Source organism: Amaranthus tricolor, chromosome 1 (genome assembly GCF_026212465.1).
Source record: "Amaranthus tricolor cultivar Red isolate AtriRed21 chromosome 1, ASM2621246v1, whole genome shotgun sequence".
In the NCBI taxonomy this organism is placed as follows: Eukaryota; Viridiplantae; Streptophyta; class Magnoliopsida; order Caryophyllales; family Amaranthaceae; genus Amaranthus; species Amaranthus tricolor.
This window is the reverse complement of record NC_080047.1, coordinates 40,162,922-40,188,006: the sequence shown is the minus strand read 5'-3', so window position 1 is coordinate 40,188,006 and position 25,085 is coordinate 40,162,922. Positions and strand designations below refer to the sequence as shown.

Genomic DNA, 25,085 nt, shown 5'->3' with positions numbered 1-25,085 from the left:
ATGAGTTTTGGTACAGTTTGTGTAATTGAATATTCAATTTATAATTCCTTTACATCAATCAATTTTCATTGCATTTATTATAGTGGCACTTTAGAATTCGTTGAATCTTTGAGAAAGATACGGTTTGTACATATTTTCATCAACAATGGCTTTCAATTTCAAAATATTCATTCAAACAATCAATTGCATACATATTCTAAAACGAAAAAACACAATAATTTTCATTAAATTATAGTGATTGACTTTAAAAACCGACCACTATAGAATTCGTTGAATCTCTGAAAAAGATGAACATTTTATTCCAACTTTCAAAACCGGCCTACGATTTCAAAATGTCCATCCAAACAATCAATTGCATACATATTCTAAAACCAAAAAACACAACAATTTTTATAAATTCAAAAACATACTAATGTTGCACATAAACATCATATTCAACAACACTTGCACCACTTGAATCCAACAATGTGATAGTCTTAGCTTGAGCATACCCACTAGCAAACCTAAACACTCCACTCCCACCAACAATAGCCAATTCTCTAACCTTATTCATCACTTCATTCCTTCCCAACACACTTAAGGTACTCCCCTTATATTCTCCTTCTACAAACACATAATTCATAACCATCAACAATCCTGCTGTTTTTTGGTCTGCAAAACCATACATCCCTTGTGCATACCCTATGATTTTCGAGTCGCTTTCAGGACCTTCAGTCAAAGGATCATCAATCATCACTAGGGTACCAAAAGCCCCTGGAGATTTGTCTGTCGTAGGGGCTTGAGCGATGCGAAGGGCAGTTTGATTCGACCCTTGAACGTAATCATGGAAGTAAAAGTGTAGATGGGTTAGATTTTGTTCGTCTTTTATCCCCATTTCTTGTTTTGATATAGATTTTGAAAAGGCTCCATGAGTTTTGGGTATGAAGAAGCTCAAGAATAGAAGAGAAAAGAAGGAAATTATTGGAATGGACATATTGGTAGACATTATAGGTTGTGGTTAGATAATTTTCTTGATGGTTTGTGGGTTATATACACATATACTACTTTTGTCCTGGTCAATCAGAAAAAATTATCACTTTTAAGAAAAAAGTGGATATTGATAATTAATGAAGAGAAAGAATGAATTATGTGAATGAAATTAAAAAAGAATTAGAATGTATGAATGAGATTAAAAGAAAGCAGTATATTATTGTTTCAAAATAAAAATGATATAAAACGAGTGAGACAAACCAAAATAGTAATTGATACAAAATGAGTGGATAATATTAAAAAGTGATACTCTGTTGTTTAAAAATAAAAATGACGTAAAATAAGTGAACAAATCCGAATAACAAATAATGCTAAATAAAGGCCACGGTGGAAAGTATGTTGTATTGGAGCATGTGAAGTATGGAGGGTTAGTTGGACTAAATCCTTATAATATGAATCATTAGTAAGAATAAAGACGGCCAAGTTGTTGAACGGCCAGCAAAGTGTTGAATGATATGTGAATTTTTTATTTTAATTGCATTGTTGCTTATTGGTGTTGTTCATGTGTTGAAAATTTGGTTGGTAGGTTTGATTTTTTTTGTTGGTAGGGTATGATTTTAAATTGGGAAATTATCAATGATATTGCACTTTATTAATAGTATTCTTAAGTTTTTTTATTATTAATAGTATCTAGGGCTGAACACGGTTTAGTCTAAACCGTAAACCAAACCGGACCAAACCGTAATTTAAATATTTGGTCTGGTCTACGGTCTAAATGGTCTGGTCCGTTTTTTTTTTTAAAACGGTTTACGATCCGGTTCCGGTTTTAAAATTTTCAGACCAGACCGGACCGTAAAACCGTAATAAATTTCATTTTATTTAAAGTTTTAAATGTTAGTATCTTACTTTACTACTCCTATTATAACATTATGAATCAATCCCTTCTCATTCTGCCTCCCCAGTCCCCTCGATCCCTTCTCGTTCTCCCTCCCCAGTCCGGCAATCCCCTCGATCCCTTCTCTAGTTTTCCTTCTCCCTCGTTCCTTCTCGTTCTCCCTCGATCCCTTCTCGTTCTCCCTCGATTCCTTCTCCTTCTCCTTCTCCTTCTCCCTCGATTCCTTCCTTCTCCTTCTCCCTCGATTCGTTCCTTCTCCTTCTCCCTCGATTAATCTTTGAAGATTCTGAAGCTGTGCTTTGCTTCTGTGTTTCTTCGAGGCTTCGACGCTCCTCCTTCAATACTTCACCACGAAATCTAGAGTAGAATCTCGTAATGTAAGTATATTGGTTGATTTTTTTATTTTGTAGGATTTTTTTTATTAGTTGTTGTTTAAATTCGAAGATGAATCTTCATTTTCTGTTGAATTTGAATTTGGAATTTGAATTTTATGAAGTGATGTTGAATCTCCATTTTCTGGGTTGATTGAAATCTGAAAAATTTGGGGGGTGTAAAATTTGTAATTTTAGTGAAAAATTAATTAGGTTTTCTTTGTTTGGGGATTCTTGAGATTGAACTTTAAGTCTGTTTTGTTACTCCTAATTGTGGGTGGGGATTTAATGGTGCTGGCTGTTGGATTTAATGGTGTAAAATTTAGTCTGTTGAATCTCCATTTGTTGGATTCTTGACATATAAAAGTACCTTTTTCAAAATCATAAAAGAATTAGCATATGTTGATATGTTGATATGTTGTTGATATTGGTTGATATTGTAGACTAAATAGATTCTTGAATATTATTGAAAACAGATTGTAGACTAAATTGAAAACAGATTGTTGATGTTCATAAAAAAATACAAAAAAAAAAAAAACCGTAGATCAGACCAGACCAGACCGTTGTCTTGACTGGTCTGGTCTGGTCTGGAAAATTTTCAGACCGAAATTTCTGGTCTGGTCTGATTTTTCTGTCAAACCAGACCAGACCGGACCGTGTGCAGCCCTAATAGTATCCTCTTGTTATTGAGCGTCTTATAATCAGAATTTTTTTTTATTTTTTTTTCTGTCCAAAATCGTCAAATACCGTTAATTATTTTTCTTTTTTTTTTATTTTTCAATTTAACATAAAAAGAATAAAAGAAAAAGAAAAAAAGTTAATGAATTTGGACGATTTTAAAAGGAAAAAATTAGAAAAGGTTACGGTTGTAAGACGCTCAATAATTTAAGAGTATCATTGATAATTTCCTTTTAAATATTGACTCTTAAGGAATATTTTGGAATTGAATGTGAAAGGTAGAAACTTCAGATTGATATATAGAGTGTTTGTTTATAGCACGTATTAAATGATGTAAATGGTAATGAAAAAACTAACGTAAGTAGGAAAATTTCTTAACAAGTTAAATGGCATGAGAGCTGTTCAAATGTGATCCGACCCGAAACCGAAAGTTAACCGACCCGAAAATATGTTTCTTTTTTATGTTTATTGAACCGACATTATCCGAACCGAAGTTGCGGCTGAACCGATTTACGACCGAAAATCGTAAAATCGACCCAAACTGCGACCGATTTTTTATAACCGACATATAGCCGTTAATTGAGATTACCCGAACCTAATAGTGACCGAGCCAAGTCATACCCAACCCGAATCATGCTCAAAACCGAACTTGATCCGGCTAAAACCGACTTAACCCGAACGAATTTTTAATCGAAATGCAATAAACCTGAACCAATTTTTAACATAGAGGTATGATCGACTCATATTCAATCATCTTATTAGTTAATCTAATAAAGTATAGAAATTTTAATAAATTAAATTTTATACGTACATGGTTTCATATATTTAGAGTTAATAATCAATGGTCAATATTTATTTAACTATTTTTAATCAATTTAGATGAAAAATGATAAAACTTTAATTTTAATTTACAGTCAAACAAGTAAAAGTAACAAAATAATAATCACTAACTGATTTGCATTTTAACTATTTTGCCTTAACTAAGGGGAATCTTATTATCAATTAAAAAATGTCTAACAACTTAATCTGATATTGACTCGATTTATAGTAATTAGTAATTCGTAGCCGAATTCTACTGGAAAATAAAACCCGAACCCGATCTGTACCCGGTAAAACCGAACCAATTATTAACCGATGACAGTCCGAGACCGATTGACTACTCGACACGAACTTCAACCAACACCGAACCAATGCTAACCTAATAGCTCAAATAACTTATCTTCAACCGAACTGTGATTAACCGACCTGATCCGAGTGTGACCCGCAGTAACACACATCCGAAAAATAACCGATCCGAAATACAACTGAACCGAATGACACCTGTCCGAAACCGACCCGCTCACCGGAATAAACACCTCTTGCTTGTTCTCCTCCAATTTTTTTAAATTATTTTTTCATAAAATTCATTCTAATGCAATACCATATGAAAATATACTGTTAGATGGTAATAGAAAATAGTAAATGATCAAAACTTTATTACCATGAAATAACATGATATATTTCATAAAAATTTACATTACAAATTATTCTTATTACAATTATTTAGTACCAATAATCAAACAAATGACATTTTAGTAATATAAGTTCTAGAAAGTTTGGCGGTAAAATACTAATTTGGTCTTAAAGTGAAAGTTCGTCTTTGGTTCAATTTTCTAATAAGATTTATGGAAATTGATTAAAAAGTTTGAATTTAAAACGTAATCGTGGGGTTGGGTTTACAAAGATGCATCAAATGTAATGATCAAGTAGGGAGGACTACAAAACGAATGTGAACCCTCCATTTCAAAAGTGTTGCATTTATTTTGTAAAATTATTAATGTCATTTTATTTCATTTTATAATTTTGCCTCTTAATTATATTTATCGAGAGAGTCACATAAAATGTGCGACTCAACCTAGACTTAGTCGCAAAATGTGAGAGTGCACCTAGGTTGAGTCGCACATTTTGTGCTAAAAAACATTTTTAATTTATATTTAATTGTTTTTTATCATTCAATTATTATTATTTGTTACTATTTAATTGTTTTTTAACTTTTAAATATTATTGTTATTTGTTTATATTTATTTACTTTTGATTATTTGATTAGTTTTATTTAAGATTTGTGATTAATAATTAGTTTTGTTCAGAATTTTGTAGTAAAAACTATTATTATTTATCATTGTTATTAACAAATATTATTAGTTTCGTTTAAGATTTGCGATTAATATTTGAAGTCCACAGTGAAGCACTCATCTTATTTTGAATGTCCTGCTAACGAGGATAAAGACAAAAGGGCAGAAAGTACTCAAAATTCCAAGTCTTTTAGTAGTGTCAAAGCATCCAGCGATGCGAATATGTCAGAGTAAATGCCCCAAAAATCTCACCTTGGTCCTCATCAACAGCCAAAATAGGCTAAGGCCTCATTATAGTACGTGTCTTATCGACTCGCAGTGTCAACCCCTCTATAGCCATGTAATAGACTTTAGATTGTTCATTTTATGTAAGATATTTATTGCTTAAAAGTGAATCTGAAATTGGCAAGTTACAAATGGCAGATGGAAAGTGGGAAAACACTACGGGTGTGTATGGTATTTTAATTTCAAGAAGTTGTTAACGGAATGTGAAACTGTTACTCTTTCCTTTTTTTTGGTAAAGTTTTTTTTTTTCTTCTATTTTCGTTTCTTGGTGGTAAGTGAATTTGGCAAAATGTTACCGGTAACGAATATGAGGTAAATAGAAAAACATAAAGCTGGCTACCACCTTCCTATTACTCACTGTGATTTTCTGAGTTCATTCACAAACTAAACTGTTGATTTGCTTTTCTTAGATGTATTGATCAATGATTTGCTCTAGTAAATAGGGAGTGGGGTGTTGATGAATGTGCTTGGAAGATAGATGAGAGAAGTTAATTCCTGATTTTGTGAATTCGGTTTATGTGTGATCATAGCTCAAGTATTTCCGTTATCTATAATTATAGCTCAAGTATTTTGTTGAGGTAAACCAGTAAGGCTCCTTTGATGTATAATACCTTTTGAGGCAAAAAGAGAACAGCAAGATTGTTGGAAAATTTCAGTGCCATTATCACTTCGTATAATTTTAACAGTGGTGTTAAATTGATTTGAGACATAGGCAAGAAAATTAGATATTATATGAAAAACTTGGTGTTTACTGTGAAGTAAATGTGTCCAAGTAGTTCTAGAGTAATCATCAAGAATAGTAAGAAAATATGTGGCTCCTGATAAGGAGGGTGATCTGTATGGACCCCAAAGATCAATATGAATAAGTGCAAAAGGTGCAGTAGCATGAGAGGATGAAATAGGATAAGGAAACTTATGATGTTTGCCTAAAATACAAGATTCACAATGAAAATTCTCTTTATTATTATTGATTATTACATGAGGAATATGTTTCATAGTAGAAAAAGAAACATGGCCTAATCTTGCATGAAGTAAATCAAGACTAGAAGAAGAACATGCTGTATTTACAACAAGATTATTGGGGAAAACATGATATGAAGAAGCTGAAGAACACAAAAGATATAAGCTTGATGTTCTCATAGCAGTGGCTTTGACCTCATTAGTTGTAAGGTCCTGAAATATACAAGAATGATTAGTAAATTTAGCAAGAAGATTGTTATTGTCAAGCAATTGTCCAACATATAAAAGATTATGTTTAAAAGAAGGAACAAATAAAACGCTGTTAAGAGTGATAACAAAATTAAGTTTTATAGATCCAGAATGAGTGACAGTGTTTGTTGAACCATCAGGTAATCCAACAAGAATAGGAGAATGCAGAGGGTGGAAGGAAGAAAAAAATTTAGAATTAGAACACATATGTTCAGAAGCACCAGTGTCTATAATCCAAGAATTGGCAGGAATGTTTGGAAAATTAGAAGCAACATGAGAAACAAAAAAAATACCTGCAAAGTTCACATTTGTATAGGAAGAAGTAAGAGGATCAGTAGATATAGAAGATTGATTCATGCATTTAATAACTTCCTTGCATACAACAGATAGCATTTGAGGATCAATAACAGGAGAAGACATCTTTCCAGAGGAACCAGAACAAGGAACAGACCCAAGAATGGCAGAATTATCAACTTGAACATTTGCAGCTGTTCTAGAAACAGATTTAAATTTCTTGTTTGCATACCACTCAGGATAGCCTATAAGCTTGAAACATTGATCAATCGTGTGACCTTTGCCTTTACAATGCTCACATACTCTTTCAAACTTAGTTTTCTTGGAATCCTTCCTCATACCAGCAGAATTATTAGGTTTGAATTGATGAGCAGCAAAAGCACCAATTTCATTGGAATGACTTGTATAAAGGTTATTCTGATGTTGTCTCTCAACAGATTGTAAAATGTGATATACTTTATTGATGTTAGGTAAAGGATCAGTACTAAGAATGTTTGTCTTAACTTGATCATAGGCTGGGTTGATACCGGAAAGAAATTGAATTAACTTCATTCTATTGTCAGCATCTAAGATTTTTTTTTAAGAATTCCACAAGAACAATTAGCAAGAATACCACAAGAACAATCAGGAAAGCCTTCTAGGTCATGAATTTCATCCCATATTCTTTTTTTTTAGCATAATATTCAGTAATGGAAGAATCTTTTTGTTCAATAAGAAAAAGAGATCTATGTAGATCAAACAATTGAGGCACATTGCTTTGACCATATCTATCTTTAACTTCCTTCCACAATTGATAAGCTGAATCAACAAACATGAAGGTTTCTGCAATACCTCTCTCCATGGAATTGATGATCCAAGATCTTACAATGTAATCATTCCGGATCCATTTCTTGAAATCAGAGGAAGAAACAGATGGTTTGAGAAGAGTTCCATCAATAAAACTCACTTTATTTCTTGCATATAAAGCCATCTTCACAGATCTACTCCAGTTTACATAGTTAGAACCCGAAAAAAGAAGAGTGACAATAGAATGTTGTGAAATGTCAGAAGAAGAAAGAAAATAAAGATCATCAAAATTGAAATTCATATTGCTTTGAACTGGAATTTCAGGATTATTTGTTAATGAAATTTCATCATTGATTGTCAAAGGTGTTTCTGCATGTTTAGAAAATGGCGTTTCTGAATCAGCCATTTTAAGAAAAAAAAAATATATAAGAAATCAAAGGATGAAGAAAGAAGATAAGACGGAAGCAGTAGGAGTGAAATCGAGCTCCGATACCATGAGAAACTGCAAACTTGCAGATAAGAAATCCAGATAATCTTGATTTGTAGATGAGTACCAAGAAGGTTAAGAAGAAGAAGCTTTTATTTCTCAATCAAAAATGCCCTTAAACTAAAACAAAAGAGGTATATATATACAAGCTATCCAGGATTACATAAAACAAAATATTCTATATTAGTAGAGGTGAGCTGGCTATCAACTAAGTATCACCCTAATACAACTTATACCAATAACCCTTATTATTATCCTTACTCCTCTTTAAGTATTCCCTTTTCATTTCATTCTCACTTTGTACTCCAAACATTCCCTAAATATTCTTGTAATTACCAAGACTTTACGTGGACTTGAGTTGGCCTTGTGTATACTTAGTAATTAGTAGCTAGTGCACATAATGTATATTATCTTTGGCTGAATTGAATTTTGCTAAGTTTAGAAAGGTGTTTTATTTGAAAATATGAAATTTACTCAAATTTAGTGTTTGAAAAAATTTTTAAAAAGTCAAAGTTGATTTTGAGGCGATTCTATCATTGTTTTAAAAGTTGTTAAAGTATAGAATTTAATAATAATTTCTCAAATCTTATTATTTTAAAATTCTTCCGTTATGATTTCATAATTGAAGTTTACAATTAAATAACTTGAATTTGATTGAATTCAAGTAAACTAAAATAAATGGTGCTCAATTAAATTGAATTAAGCTAATTAGTGTTGTATCAAACTGAAATTCTTATTGCTTAAATAAACTAAAATATGATTATATTTACTTAATTTAAAACTTAAGTTTTTGGTTGAGTTGCTTTCTTGTCATAATATCAGAAGTTAACGTGACAAGAGGTTACTAGTTCGAATCTCAATCACCCTTCATTTAATGATTTAAAGTGAATTATTAAGCGACAAATATGAGAAGGATCTGTGTTGCATCCATACTTTTAGGCTTCTAGCACAAAGGTTTCTCATGTGAGAGGGAGTGTTAGAATATATGAATTATAATATATTTTGACGCCTCAATCATAAGCTTATATTAAGCTTTTGATTAAATTGTTTTCTTAGCAGATCTATTGTAAACAAAAGAAATAAATTATTTCCTTAGCAGATCTATTGTAAACAAAAGAAATGGACTAAAAAAAAGTGTTTCTACAAAATCATAATTACAAAATCATATATCCTTCAAATAATAAATGAATAGAAAAGAGAAACCATAATCAAACATGTAAAAGACACCAATTTAAAGAAATATACTTGGGTAGGTGAGGGTGCACCATCACTTGATTGGGTACCACTACCAATACTTGAAGCATGATTAACAATCACATTGAATTGCATCATAGAATCACCACTCTTTTGATCCAACGTCTGAGATTTAATCTGAGCATAACCCTTAGCAAATCTAAAGGCACCAGTACCTCCAACCACAGGCAATTCCCCTACACTCTCACCCATAATATCCCTCCCTAAAACACTTAACGTACTTCCCTTATATTCACCTTCTAAGAAGTACAAATTCATAACCATCATTAACGTCGACTCGGTTTGGCCCACGGATGCTTGCATTCCTTGGGCCCTACCCACCAATTTCGACGTGATTTCGGGGCCCTCGGTTAATGGGTTATCGACCATAGCCAAAATCCCGAACATGGTCGATGATTGTTCGGTAGATTTTGCCTGGGCGATTCGGAGGGATGAAGGATTGGGCCCACTAAGGGTGTTGTGGAAGTAGAATGTGAGTAGGGTTTGCTTATCATCTAATGCTTTGATCCCGAGCTCGGTTTTCGAGATAGGTTTTGCAAATGATGCATGGTTTATGGGTAGTAACAAGGTTAGGGTTAGAAGAGATAGGAGAAGGATGAAGGGAAAGGAGAATTTAGCCATACTTTTTTCTTAGAGAAGTTTTTGTTGTGAGGAGATAGAAAGTTGGGTTTGGGTTTTGGTAGGATGATAAATAGTGGTTAATTGATAACAATGTTTGGGATGAATAAAATGGGTAGGTTGGTGCGTCATTATCAAAAGAAAAGGCAAAATTGAGAAAAAAAATGGGATTTCTAATATAGACACATACTAGTCATGCAAAAAAGACATTTTGAATTGTTGTTGCTTACATATGGATAGTCAAATACGAGTAGATGAATAGAGTCATTGCATGGTTGATGGACAAAATAACATAATTGTGCCATGTTATTTACCATAACAATATTTTCTCTATCTTTTTTATTTTTTTCTTTGTACTGTTCTTTTTTCTCTTTCTAAAAATAAAAGAAAAACAATGATTTTTTAGCTTCCTATAATCAAGATCCAATAAGTTTACTATTAGATTTGATTACTTTTCATCACATTACATAAATTTTTCATCAGTGGCACCCATCTAGACAAAATACGAGAGTTAAAGTAATAATATTAGGATAGATTATTTATGATTGAATCTTGGTAGGATATTTCGTGTGCGTGTGCTAAATTCACGTGAATAAATTAACAGTAATATTTTCTTACTGCAATGCTATTAAATGACTTTCATATAAGTGTGTTTGGGTTCATATAAACACAATTTTACCTTAATTAGTAATAGTTGACAATAACTGATAATAAAAAAAATTATTTTCATTTGGACATTGATGACAAATAAGGAAATACTAGTATACTACTTCGTAATTTTCCATAAATTTTGGAGAAATGTAGTATCTCTTATTGCTTCAAGAAATTATGGGGAATTTTGTCTCTTGGATTTGATAATATACTAGAGTACATTTTTTGTTTGTTTGACTTTTCTAATAAATTTGTGTATTGAAGGGATTTTCTGCCCTTAGAAACTAGGTTATATAATTCTATTCTAATTTCTAAGTGGGAATTAAATCTACTATTTGTTTGACTTTTCTGATAAATTTGTTTTACTCTTGTAACTTGTTTCTCGTATTTTGAGTTATAACTTATAAGGGTGTTGTTTTAGTTTTGTTAATTACAATAAATAAATAAATAAATAAATAAATAAATATATATATATATATATATATATATATATATATATATATATATATATATATATATATATATATATATATTGTATGTTCAAAATAAGCTTTAATCTATTATTTTACGTTCTCAAAAAGCTATCTATATAATAAATAAAAAAACACCACCTATTTTAATATTTTTTTTCATGATTTATCCTGAAAATAAAAATAATATTAATAATCAATCAATAATAATTCTATATTTTATTCAATTAATAATTCTGAGGCTTAGTTAACTAAACTTAAATTATTCAATTAAGTTCATATAAATATTATAGTTACAAAAATAAATAGAATTAAGAAATCAAATTAATCATATTATAACAAACAAAAATTGTTTAATAGGAAATTATTGATAACTTTGTGAAAATTATCAATAAATAAAATTAAATATATAAAGAAAAAATAGCTCAACTAAAGTATTTTATGCATCTCAATAGTCATTAAACAACACAAACTGTGACTAATATTTATCGAACTCAGGGTGAACAATATATTCTAACTAGCAATTGTTACTTTGTTATTCATCTAATTCTATCCCCTCTTCCCTAGTTTCTCAATCCCTAATTGTCTTGGTGTACGTTTCTTATATCATTAATCTTTTAGTTGATTGTAACTTGTAAACCTTCTACTTTCTTTTTCTTTTTTTTTTTTTGCAATTAGAAGAATATAGTAACTTTAAAAAATCTTTTGCAACCTAGGTTATAAAAGGAAAAACACACCTCCCTAAACACAAAATGAAAACACTATCCAGACAGCCGCTAGCAAGGAAGGCCAGCCAAACCAAGCACCAGAAAGTAGACAAACAAAACAACTTCCTAGCTACACAACGCCGGGAAAAGCAAACCAAACTAACCAAAAAGCCCTAGCCTAGCCGAAAAACCAGTTCAACAAATACACAAGAAACACAATGACCTCAAGAGCTAAAGAACAAAGAAAAGAAAAGCGATATCGATAGTCAACATCGTCACTAGACTAGGTTGACTTTCACAGCTACTACCAGCTTCACTCCAAACCTCTCTTTCCTTAACCTTCTTTCTTTTATTCACTTGGACCCAATCCTTTTCCTCAACATTGAAAGGCTCACTCTGGAGTGTCCCACCAACCACTAACTTAATCACTATTTGCTCAACTGTACCCTGCTTAGGCACAGTAAGCATCCTAGTAGTACTCTTCTTGACATCCTTCACAAAACCTTTATTCTTGGGGCATATTTGCCCAATAACTTGGTATTTCTGACAAAAATGCGGCACCCACTCGAAGAATGCCTGATCGTGAACTTGACCATCTTTGTCTTCCACCAGGATAGCCTTTGGCAAAGGCACAAAGATATCCATCTCAATTAAGACCCGAGCATAACTCACCCTGTGTTGATTAGAAGTACATTAATCTGCAGGAATCGGTACCCCAAGTAGGCTATCTATTCTAGTTAAGGATTTAGCACCCCAAAATTTGGTAGGAAGATTCAAGAACCTAACCCACACCGACACGACACGAAGAATATCATGTTTGAAATCAAAGTGTTCATCCCATTTCGTAATCAACACAGGTCTTTTCCCAATCATCACATTACCACCCTTAGTAATCAAATTAATGTCAGCTTCAGAATCACATTTAACAAAAAAATATTCATCCTCATGAAGAATGGCCGAAAGCTTGTCTAGCTATGGCTATTTCGCCTTAATAAAAGAAGTGAAAACTGCTAGACTAGATTTATAGCCAAAAACAAACATAGCACTAGAAAATTGCGTTTTCATTTTCAATTTGGCAACCTCAACCTTATCCGCAACTGCACGAGCAATGCCATTCGAAATAGAAGGAGCAAAAAAATTTAGGGCCAAAACATCAGAAATTACAAGATTTCGAGCCATACCATTTCCCGGTTGTCCGCTGTAACAGGTGCGGCAATCTCGATACATAAGTAACATTTAATAATAATGTTTTAAAACAAAAATATCGCGAAAGTCTTAAAATGCCGAATTATTAAAAACTTTAAATCATAAAAACTGAAACTGTTTAAAATAAAAGTAAAATATTACATCTGATAAGAAGTATTGTTTGTTCAAAATGAAAAAAAAAGATACATCGTCATCAAGTCATCAATAAAAGTAAAAATAGCAGCTAAGTTCTCGATAAATAGTAATTGTTGCGGCCTGAACCGGAACCTGAAACTAAATCCTGCTAAATGCTGCCATCCATGATATAGATGACAGTCAATTGGATCGGTCAGCACTTAACGCCGAGCATAACTTCTTATCCAGCTCAAAATACGGAAATTATACGCTACATTTACAAGTAATAATTTAAGTATAAGCTTATAATTAATTGACACCACTGTATACTTTTACTATATTCTTTTACTGTTCTATACTTTTAAATCATTAAGATATCATTCTCAATTCTGACAAAAGTACGTTACTGCCACTTATACAATTCAGTAATCTTAATACTTCAGCAAGTTCATTTGTTTAATACTCATAACCGCACCATGCATCATAGCATCAATACTAATCATGTTTATCACTGATCAACAAGCACAACAATATGACACCTGATATATGTAAGGGTCTGATTAGGTGAGGACCATAGTCCTAAACCCTAACTGTGGTGGGAGTCGTCATCCCTCCAATACAATTTATGCTCGAGCTCTACAGGAAAGGTTGCTAACCCCCTGTCTTACACCGCAATTTACGTGTCGGCCAACACGGGCGGCTTGATTTTACATGCCGGTCCATGGTTCGTCATTACCTTACTATCAGGGTCATTCAATCAATATTCATTCACACAAGTACAACACGTTTTTATTACTACAATTTGACTTTGATCAACTTAGGTGATAACCTATTTTATTTAATAAAATTCTTAATCATAAAGTAAAACAAACCTTTTGGTTTTTATTCATTTATTATTAAATTTTTACACATTAAATTTTATTTATAACTTTATTTTTAATAGTTCACTAAATTTACACTAATAACTTAATATTCTATTAATAGTCTCCAAATTAATATTTTCCACAAGTAGCGACTAAAATCTATTTCTCTTTAAAGAAGTTCTCAAAATCAACATTTTCAACTTTATAATAAATAAATATTTATTCTCTTCAAAAAACAAATCAAATATTCTAATTAAAATTCAAGTTTAAATTGTATCATTTAGATAAGTTTTCAAAATTCTACAAGTCCACCTAAAGTCAATATTTCAAGTTTAGAAAAACAAGTAAACTTTTTAGATTTGCAAAAATCAACATTCTAGTTGTAAAACAAATAAAACTTATAATTTCACAAAATTCAACATTTCTAGTTTTAAAGCAAGTCGAACTTATAATTTTCACAAAAGTCAATATTTCTAATTATAAAACAAGTAAAACTTGTAATTTCACAAAATCAATATTTCACACATAGTTTGAGCCGACAAGTTTACTAAAATACTTTTATATCAATTTACATAAATTTTGGTCAAATAGTTAGCAAATAAAATATTTTGTATTAAATAGTGATTAAAAGTTACTTTTTATTATGAAATCTCATATATTCAAGAAAAACACTTCAATAGTTAATAACTTATAAAAATTTCTCAAAATCATCTTTTTAAATTCTTATTGTATTATTATCACAAAAATGCCTTGTAATAATTTAAAATAGTAAATCAAATTTTTTTTTTTTTTTATGTTAGTGGCCGAATGACCTATGAGTAATTTGGGTCATTTTTCACTTACAAAATCTTAATTTAATTTATCATAATAAATCTTAGATTTAAATAATTAACATAACTACTTAAAAAAATTAGAAACTTTACACAATAAACTTAAAAATTTGTAGTCTAACTTTAAGGATAAACTTTAATATCAAAATAAACTATAATAACAACATTCTTAGCATAAACATAAAAAATAAAAATAAAAAGCATAACATAAACATTCTTAAATTAAATAACATTCCTACATAACTCATAAACATATTGACATTAGTTTATAACATAAATAGTCCATCTAATACATACTATGTGAATACGTGCTTTTTATAAGCTCTTTTTTTAAAGATGTCTCCCCGAAAGATGGTCTCTCACAAAACTAGCTCAAAAAAAAAATTAAAACAAAATAAATTACAAGTTGGATCTTTGTTGAACTTAACGCTTGGAATTGGCAATTTAAGTATTGAATTTGACATTTAACATTTTGGAATGAGGAATTTAAAATTTAATTTTGAGTGATTTAAAAAAACTTATTGGGTTGGGCCGGTGATAATCTTATACATGAGGCCATTGCACAAGAAAACAACTATTAGAATCAAGAGAGGATATACAGCATGAAAGTGGTAGAGTTGTGTTCAAAAATAAAAACAAATCATATTTTTTAGGACAGCTTAAAAACGAAAATTAAGATAAATTTAACGGGGACTTTCAAAACGAGAAAGCAATAATAATAATAATAATAATAATAATAATAATAATAATAATAATGGTAATAACAATAATAACACAAATTCTTGAATGAGATAATCTCATCGTGAGATATGTAAGCTTTTAGCTCATAGGCTTTTTATTTTGAATTCGTCTCACTGTAAGTCGGTTTCATAATGGACCGTAATAATAATAATAATAATAATAATAATATCGTGGTCGGCATCAGCACTTAATACTTGGTTAGGAGTTAGGACGATATTATTGCGCTGGATCCAGAGATTCCATCATCTTTTACACGCATTCTTAATCGTACGGCTAACCAGTACCTTACAAGGCAGCAAGTTATACGGGGTAGCTTAGCTAACAAGTTATTTTTTCATCAGATACATTTTTTTTAGTCAGGGCTAATATAATTTCTTTAATCTGATCATTTACTTAATTATTTTCATTATATATATATATATATATATATATATATGAGAATCGCGAGAATCAATCTATCTGACAAAAAATTGTTATTTTTCTATCAAAAAGATGTTACTTTTAGACAAAAAAGTACTATTTTTAGAAAAAAAATTATGAACAAAACTCAAAAAAAAGGTATGACTTTTTACATTAAAAAGTGTTACTTTTCGGAAAAAACCGTGTTACTATGTATTATTTTTTTAAAAGTAACACGTCTACTTTTTTTCAAAAAAAAAGTAATATTGATTTGCCAAAAGTAACACATTTTTTGTAAAAAGTAACACGTTTTTATTAGGTAGATTGGTTTTTATGGTTCTCATATATAAGTTTGGTTTTCACTGGAACTTGACCCTATATATATATATATATATGGTGTGCAAATTTTATTTAACCGCAAGTACACAGTGTACGTATAGTTGCAGGTCGAACACAAAGAAGTTAGGACAAGAAACTTATTAATTTCTACTAATTATATTGCTCAAAGAGAAAAAATGTTTGATTGATTTTTGTCTGACAAACTAAAAATGCAATGAAAATATGGGTTTAAACTATATGATGAAAAGATCTAGGGTTTCGAAAATTCGCTAAATTCTTGTTTGATCAAGCTCTTATTAGTATCTATGAAACATCGAATTAATTATGTGATTAAATTTGATCTTGTTAATGTCAATCTCTCACTCTGTTGATTAATTACTAAATTTAGACCTTACTAATTCGATTCTCACACGCTAGTTTTAATGAACAAATTAATAAGAATTTAACTAAAATTTACCCTAAAGCAAAGCTGATCCTTATCTCACACGCTAGTTCTATTGACTAGTCCAACAAAACATATTTAATTTAGGGTTATTAGCACAATTTAACCACTTAAATCCTAATTTTATAGACATTTTCAATTCTCAAATCATACTTGAATTATAGGTTCAAACCCTAACCCTAGAAAATGGACCTATGCACTATTCACGGTAAAAGAAATAAACAAAAACCCTAAAATGATACTAGACATGAATAAGAATGATATTAATGAAAACCACAAGAGGAGCAATGACTAAATACCAAAGAACACAATAATCAAATCAAGAACAATAAATGAAGAACAAAACTAATTATTATTAAGGACTGATTAATAACAATAATAAAAAGTTCACTAATGGAAGATTAAACTAGTACACGAAATTAAAAATAAAGGAAATTAAATGTTAAACTCAATGAAAGATTAATGGCAAAACTTAATGAAGAACTAAATTAAAGGATGAATTCTAGAGTAAACTAATGAAAAAGGAGTAAGAAATTCCTAGGAAATGATGAGGAAGAGGAGAGGAAGATGATGGAGAAAGGAGCCCCCAAAAAAGGCTTAACCTAATTCTCCTTATTAACCATTAAATAAACCCTAAGAACTTAATTAAAAAAAGTAAAATAAAATATTAGAAAATTAAAGTGATGAAAAAAAGGCTGCACGGAATCCAGAAGAAAAAGCCTAGTCGGCGTTCACTTCCACGACCACGAAGTCGGGTCGGCTTTTTTGCCTGACAATTTCAGCAAACTTTAAACGGTCGTCATTTCTTGCTTGGTTGTCGAAATTGGGCATATAATATACTATTGAAAAGATCTTGAAGTCTAATTTCCAATGCCGCAAACCTTGCATTTATACAATCTTTTTATGAAAACTTATGACCCAAATAGTAGACATGTATCAAATTTCACCTCAAAACCTTTGCCTTATAAACACACTTTTACTCTTTTGCTCATTTTCTTTGTAGAACATCTTTACCCGAGCTAAAATTCCTTAGTGAACTCCACCATCATTAAAACCATAAGAATCATGCTTAAAAATATCAAAACCACTTAAAATCAACATGAATAACCAAAACGAGTAAAGTAGCATAAATCTTCAAAATAAACACGGAATTACTAACGACCATCAATAAGAAGTATAAAATGATATAAATGATTCATATATATATATATATATATATATATATATATATATATATATATATATATATATATATATATATATATATATATATATGTATGTATATATATATATATGTATGTATATATATATATATGTATGTATATATATATATATGTATGTATATATATATATATGTATGTATATATATATATATGTATGTATATATATATATATATATGTATATATATATATATATATATATATATATATATATATATATATATATATATATATATATATATGTATGTATATATATATATATATATATATATATATATATATATATATGTATGTATATATATATATATGTATGTATATATATATATATGTATGTATATATATATATATGTATGTATATATATATATATGTATGTATATATATATATATGTATGTATATATATATATATGTATGTATATATATATATATATGTATATATATATATATATATATATATATATATATATATATATATATATATATATATATATATATATATATATATATATATATATATATATATATATATATATATATATATATTTTATATATATATATATATATATATATATATATATATATATATATATTATATATATATATATATATATATATATATATATATATATATATATATATATATATATATATATATTATTTGACCTCCTAATTCAAAATCATAATTTGGCCCCTATTTAATTCTTACAAAAATTATAAGCAATTAAACACGATTCAATTTTAACATTATATTAAAAAAATAACAGAATATTTAACACAAATTTAATGTGATCCCTAATTATGAGCTATTTTAATGTGATCCCAATAATCACTATCCATATTTGAGAGAAAAGAGTACCTCAAAACTCCAAAAGTTAAAATCAAAAATAATAAAAAGTTTGCTTATAATAGTTTTTGAATTTCAATTAGCTTAAAATTATTTATAAAAAAAGTTTTACTCTCTATTTTCATTTGTTATTCTCATTTATTTTTATTTTACGCAAATTTCAACACAAATTTAAAAGTCAAATAATTTTAATTGTGAGTTTTTAAAAATTCTTAAAAGTTGATATTTAAAATATAAATATTGAGACGAATCTATCAAGATCTTACATGAGTATGCTTTTTAATATAGATTAATAAGAAATTATAATTAAAAATTAACACTAAAATTCGTAAAATCTATTTGAAAAGAAGATAGGACAACGGAGAGAGCATATGTTGGAATGATCAATTAAAAATTCAAAAACAAAAAAAAATTTAAAAAGTCAATTTCCACGTACATGTGGTATAAGATTGCTTACTTGTTAGATAAGCTACCTCGTATTATGCTGTACTCGCTGGCTAGTTGCATCCTTGTTGAGGAATATGCATGTATATCTTCCTAACCAAGTGATTATTATTAAATTAATTCGCATTTAAGATTGTATTATTATGAGATAATTTTTAATTGAGTTAAATAGCATAACTTACTTAATCAATACTTTTACTTTTGTACTTAATTAGCCCAAGCTCCTTGTATTGAACGTCTCTCTATGAGACAATTTCATATGAAATTTGTTTTTATCATTTTTGATTTTATACACAATAATAATAATAATAATAATAATAATAATTATTATTATTATTATTATTATTATTATTACTATTATTATTATTATTATTATTATTATTATTATTATTATTATTATTATTTCTTTCTCAATATCTAAGATATTGTAACAATATGCAATAACACAAGTGTTAAAAAAAAAAAGATACATTCCACTAATTATATGTGATAAAATTAAAAATGAAAGAAAAATATGGATAAAACTATAAAAGTGTAAGGAACATTATCTTAAATCAAATTGTTGTGAAGTTAGAAAAACGAATATAGTGTTAGGAACATTATATTAATTTTCAAAATATTATAAGTAGGCATTAAGAATGATATAAGTAGATATTTAAGTCTTAAGATATTGAAAACAAGCATTAAGAATACGATAAGTAACCATTAAGGATAATATAAGTAGATATTAAAAATATGATAAGTAAACATTAATTTTTAATGGGTTAAATTTGAGATATATCTCCCAAAAAAAATCTCTTAAAATGGGATAATAATAATAATAATAAATATAAGAGAGTAAAATAAGCTTAAAAGGCAAATAATTTTAATAACTACAATGTAACAAGCAATTTAAAAAAACGAAATAATTATTATTCCATTTTCTTTTTTAGCATTATTTATAGATCAGTATTAATACTTCATGTGTTTTATTCTTAATTTATGAGTAAAAATATAATTAACTTGAATTTTAATTGACTTTTATCAATGTTAATTTTATTAATATTAAATTTTATTTTTTTAATCAAACATTATTAAAAATAAATAAGAAAAAAATCATGAATTAGTCTATAGGAAGGAATATATAGCAATATTTAAGTGACCGATATATACCGACCTAGTGCGAAAGCAATTAGCAAGTGATAAAATTGACTATATATTCATGTACTTGCATGGAAAAAGCTACCGAGTTTCCGCATATCTTCCTATCCGCATAAATTAATGACTATATATTGAAACACAAACACATCATCACCATCCAACTTACAATAAACCTCAAAAATAAGAATTCACACCAAAGTGTCCAACAATTCACAATAAACCTCAAAAATAAAACTAGAGCTACATATTTAATTTGCAACAAAAGTATGTCCAATTTGTTACCTACAAACTTAGCTAGCATTGATCATTTGCTAAGCATACCTCAAGAACTTAGCTATTACAACAAAATATGGCGCAAGGCGTTTGCTCGAATATATTATTCGAGAGTGTTTATGCCTCCTCGAACCGTACTTTTCATAAGTGAGGGTTCTTCTTACTCTATTGTTAACCTTGATGATTCACGGTTAACTTTCTCCGATGTTGATCAACAATCACTTACCAAACTCACAAAACAAAAAAATATCGAAAAACTTAAGGAGTTTGCAATTGGTGGAGTAGATTCTATTGCTTTTCAACTTCAAACAAATCTAGAAAATGGTCTTTGTGGTGATAAAAAAGACTTTGCGAACCGTAGTGAAATTTTTGGTACAAATACTTTCAAAAAACCACCTTCTCTCGGGCTTTTACACTTTGTGTGGGAAGCTTTCAAAGATTTTACCATTCTTATTCTTCTATTTTGTGCTTCTCTTTCACTTGGTTTTGGGATTAAAGAGAAAGGGATAAAAGAAGGTTGGTATGATGGAGGTAGCATCTTTGTTGCTGTTCTTCTTGTTATTATTGTATCTTCTCTTAGTAACTTCAGGCAAAGTAGACAATTTGAGAAGTTATCTAAACAAAGCAACAACATCAAGGTGGATGTCGTGAGGGGTGGGCGAAGGCAACAAGTTTCGATTTATGATATCGTAGTGGGAGACATTGTCTGTTTGAAAATAGGGGATCAAGTACCAGCTGATGGCTTGTTTGTTAATGGACATTCACTACAAATTGATGAGTCTAGCATGACCGGAGAGAGTGACCACGTCACCATTGATGAAGCTCAACACCCGTTTTTGATCTCAGGAACTAAAGTTGCAGATGGTTATGGCAAGATGTTGGTGACTTCAGTAGGGATGAACACACTATGGGGTGAGATGATGAGCTCTGTCAGCCACAACAGAGATGAACAGACACCATTACAAGAACGACTTAATAATTTGACGTCTTCAATTGGTAAGCTTGGTCTAGCTGTGGCTTTCTTTGTTCTTGTAGTGTTGTTAGTTCGATACTTCACTGGGAATACGAAAGATGATGAGGGCAAAACAGAATACAATGGAAGCAAAACGAGTGCTAATGATGTGCTCAACGCTGTTGTCAAAATTGTTTCTGCTGCTGTTACCATAATTGTGGTTGCGATTCCCGAAGGTTTGCCATTGGCTGTCACCCTCACACTCGCTTATTCGATGAAGAGGATGATGGCTGATCAGGCCATGGTTCGTAAACTTTCAGCATGTGAGACAATGGGATCAGCAACAATAATTTGCACAGACAAAACAGGCACTCTCACCCTCAACCAAATGAAGGTCACAAAATTCTGGTTGGGTCAGAATCCTGTCGAAAAAGGCGACATCAATAAGATTGCTTTCGATCTTCTTGAATTAATCCAACAAGGAGTTGGACTAAATACTACCGGTAGTGTTTACAAGAGTTCTTCTAGCTCTGAGTACGAGTTTTCGGGAAGTCCAACAGAGAAGGCTCTTCTCTCTTGGGCAGTGTTGGAGCACAAGATGAACATGCAAACACTGAGTCAGAGTTATTCAATCCTTCACGTGGAAGCTTTCAATTCACAGAAAAAAAGAAGTGGGGTATTGATAAAGAAAAAGAACGAAAGTATAGCTCATATACATTGGAAAGGTGCTGCGGAGATGGTACTAGAAAAGTGCTCAAGTTACTATGATGCATCAGGAAATTTCTTTTTAATGGATGGTGATGCAAAGGAGCGATTCGAACAAGTAATTCAAAGCATGGCAGCAAGTAGCCTCCGATGCATAGCCTTTGCACATAAGCAAGTGGTCCTTCATGATGGTAAAGATATTGCCAAGGAAAAACTCACTGATGATAGTCTGACCTTGCTTGGAATGGTGGGTCTTAAAGATCCATGTAGACCTGGGGTAAAGAAAGCTGTTCAAGATTGCCAAAATGCTGGAGTTAACATTAAGATGATCACAGGTGACAATCTTTATACTGCAAGAGCCATAGCTGTTGAATGTGGGATCTTGCAACCTGGTGACAACATCAAAGATGCTGTTGTTGAAGGTCCTGAATTCAGAAACTACAGTGACGATCAAAGGAAAGCAAAAGTCGATAAAATACGTGTGATGGCGAGATCTTCTCCTTTTGATAAGCTTTTGATGGTGCAATGTCTCAAGCAAAATGGTCATGTGGTTGCAGTAACTGGAGACGGCACAAATGATGCACCAGCTCTGAAGGAGGCAGATATAGGTCTTTCGATGGGCATACAAGGGACAGAAGTTGCAAAGGAGAGCTCAGATATTGTCATCCTAGATGATAATTTTGCTTCAGTGGCAACCGTTTTAAATTGGGGTAGATGTGTTTACAACAACATTCAAAAGTTCATCCAGTTTCAACTTACGGTAAATGTGGCAGCTCTGACCATCAACTTCGTAGCAGCAGTATCAGCAGGTGAGGTTCCATTAACCGCAGTTCAACTATTATGGGTTAACTTGATCATGGACACATTAGGTGCCCTTGCTCTTGCAACAGAAAAACCCACAAAAGAATTAATGGACAAGGCACCAGTTGGAAGAACAGAGCCGCTTATTACCAACATCATGTGGAGGAACCTAATGGCACAAGCCTTATACCAGATTGCAGTTCTCTTAACTTTACAGTTCAAGGGCGAGGTGATATTTGGTGTAGGGAGCAAAGTGAAGGACACACTATTATTCAACACCTTTGTATTGTGCCAGATTTTCAATGAATTCAACGCAAGAAAGCTAGAAAAGAAAAACATATTTGAAGGGATACACAAGAACAAGTTATTCATTGCCATAATTGGCGTAACAATTATCCTCCAAGTGGTGATGGTGGAGTTCCTTAAGAAATTTGCAAATACAGAAAGACTGAATTGGGGACAGTGGGGTGCTTGTATTGGCATTGCAGTAGTATCTTGGCCTCTAGGGTGGCTGGTCAAGTACATACCTGTTACGGAAAAACCATTTTTCAGCTACATCAAATGGAAGTACATATGCTTCTGGAAGAGACATAACATAACATAATGCTTTAATTCATTATCTTGTTATGCTTTCATGTATAGAAGTACTTAGAATATGGTACAGGGTTACAAGATTTTTTTTTATTTTTTTGTATTTTAATGCATCGTGTATTGAGCAGTCATATAATTTCATTTATAAATGTGTTTCTTCTTTTTATTGTTTATGTGTGAGGAATATTAGCTCTCTTTAAAGACCTTTTTCGAGTCGAGAGACTCTTTGACAGCATTCTCCTCGATGAGTATGAGTTGCCGTCATTCTTCTCTTCCCAGATCCTGATCATATTTTTCTATGAGTGGGATACACTAGGTATGATGATGATGACGTGTACGAAATATTAGCATGTGATTGAGATTTTTAATTGTTTAGTGTTAGAACCCTTAATTATAAAAGACATATTTCATATTGTTTATATAGTTTATATAGTTAGATATATTTTACGTTGTTTCATATTGTTAATTTGATTATATATATTTGTCTAACTAAATGTTATGCAGCATGTTAAGTATGCTGAAAATATGAGATAGAAAGTCTTAATCCTATATTCTAGGATAGTAGTGTTGACTTTGTAGTTAGTGTCTGATTTATTCATACTAACCCACACTATGTAGAAGATATCCTATATTCTATTGTGTTCGAAGATATTCTAATGCTTGGAATTGGCAATCTAAATATGGTGGCCGAGGAAGATGCTTTTGAGCTGAATTCATGTTGATCGAAACTTTGACATGGACTTGGACTTGGACTAATGTAAGATATGCCTTTATTTGTTGGGCTCTTTAGGTTAAATATTAATGGTCGACCGATTTAATAAATGGGTCGACCTGACCTGATTGACCCATTTAATAAATGGGTTAAACAGGTTTTTTTCGGGTTTAAATTTCAACCTGAACCTAACCCATTTAATAAACAGATCAGGTCGGGTTGACCCATTTAATTAATTGAGTCAAAAATCTAACCCAAATCTGCTAATTTCGGGTCGATTTCTGATCAGGTTAGCAAGTCGGATCAGCTTTTGCCAGCCCTATGCATAATGTTAAGTATGCTGAAAATATGAGATAGAAAGTCTTAATCCTATATTCTAGTAGTGTACGTTGGCTTTGTAGTTTGTGTTTGATTTATTCATACTAACTCACACTATATAGAAGATATCCTATATTCTATTGTGTTTGAAGATATTCTAACGCTTGAAATTGGCAATTTAATTATTGAATTTGACATTTTACATTTTGAGTGATTTAAAAAATTTTATTGGGTTAGGCCGGTGATAATCTTATACATGAGGCCATTGTACAAGAAAACAACTATTAGAATCAAGAGAGGATATAGAGCATAAAATCGGTAGAGTTGTGTTCAAAACTAAAAACTAATCATATTTTTTAAGACAGC

The 25,085-nt window shown here is 30.5% G+C and overlaps 2 protein-coding genes and 1 pseudogene across 2 annotated transcripts; 1 reads left to right on the top strand and 2 right to left on the bottom strand.

Annotated features, from left to right (window-relative positions):
* Positions 1–146: 146 nt before the first annotated feature.
* LOC130813145 (dirigent protein 21-like) lies at positions 147–2,946 on the bottom strand. Its single transcript, XM_057678902.1, has one exon. It carries the CDS (start codon positions 983–985, stop codon positions 410–412), a length of 576 nt encoding a protein of 191 aa, XP_057534885.1. The 5' UTR covers positions 986–2,946; the 3' UTR covers positions 147–409.
* A 6,243-nt stretch (positions 2,947–9,189) lies between these two features.
* Positions 9,190–10,105, bottom strand: LOC130820702 (pterocarpan synthase 1-like). The gene has a single exon (XM_057686181.1). It carries the CDS (start codon positions 9,958–9,960, stop codon positions 9,259–9,261), a length of 702 nt encoding a protein of 233 aa, XP_057542164.1. The 5' UTR covers positions 9,961–10,105; the 3' UTR covers positions 9,190–9,258.
* Positions 10,106–20,539: 10,434 nt separating this feature from the next.
* Positions 20,540–23,908, top strand: LOC130826630 (putative calcium-transporting ATPase 13, plasma membrane-type; annotated as a pseudogene).
* Positions 23,909–25,085: the final 1,177 nt, after the last annotated feature.

Bases quoted from the DNA above. Each gene is read 5' to 3' on its own strand.
- LOC130813145 (XM_057678902.1), bottom strand. From the start codon at position 985: ATGTCTACCAATATGTCCATTCCAATAATTTCCTTCTTTTCTCTTCTA.
- LOC130820702 (XM_057686181.1), bottom strand. From the start codon at position 9,960: ATGGCTAAATTCTCCTTTCCCTTCATCCTTCTCCTATCTCTTCTAACC.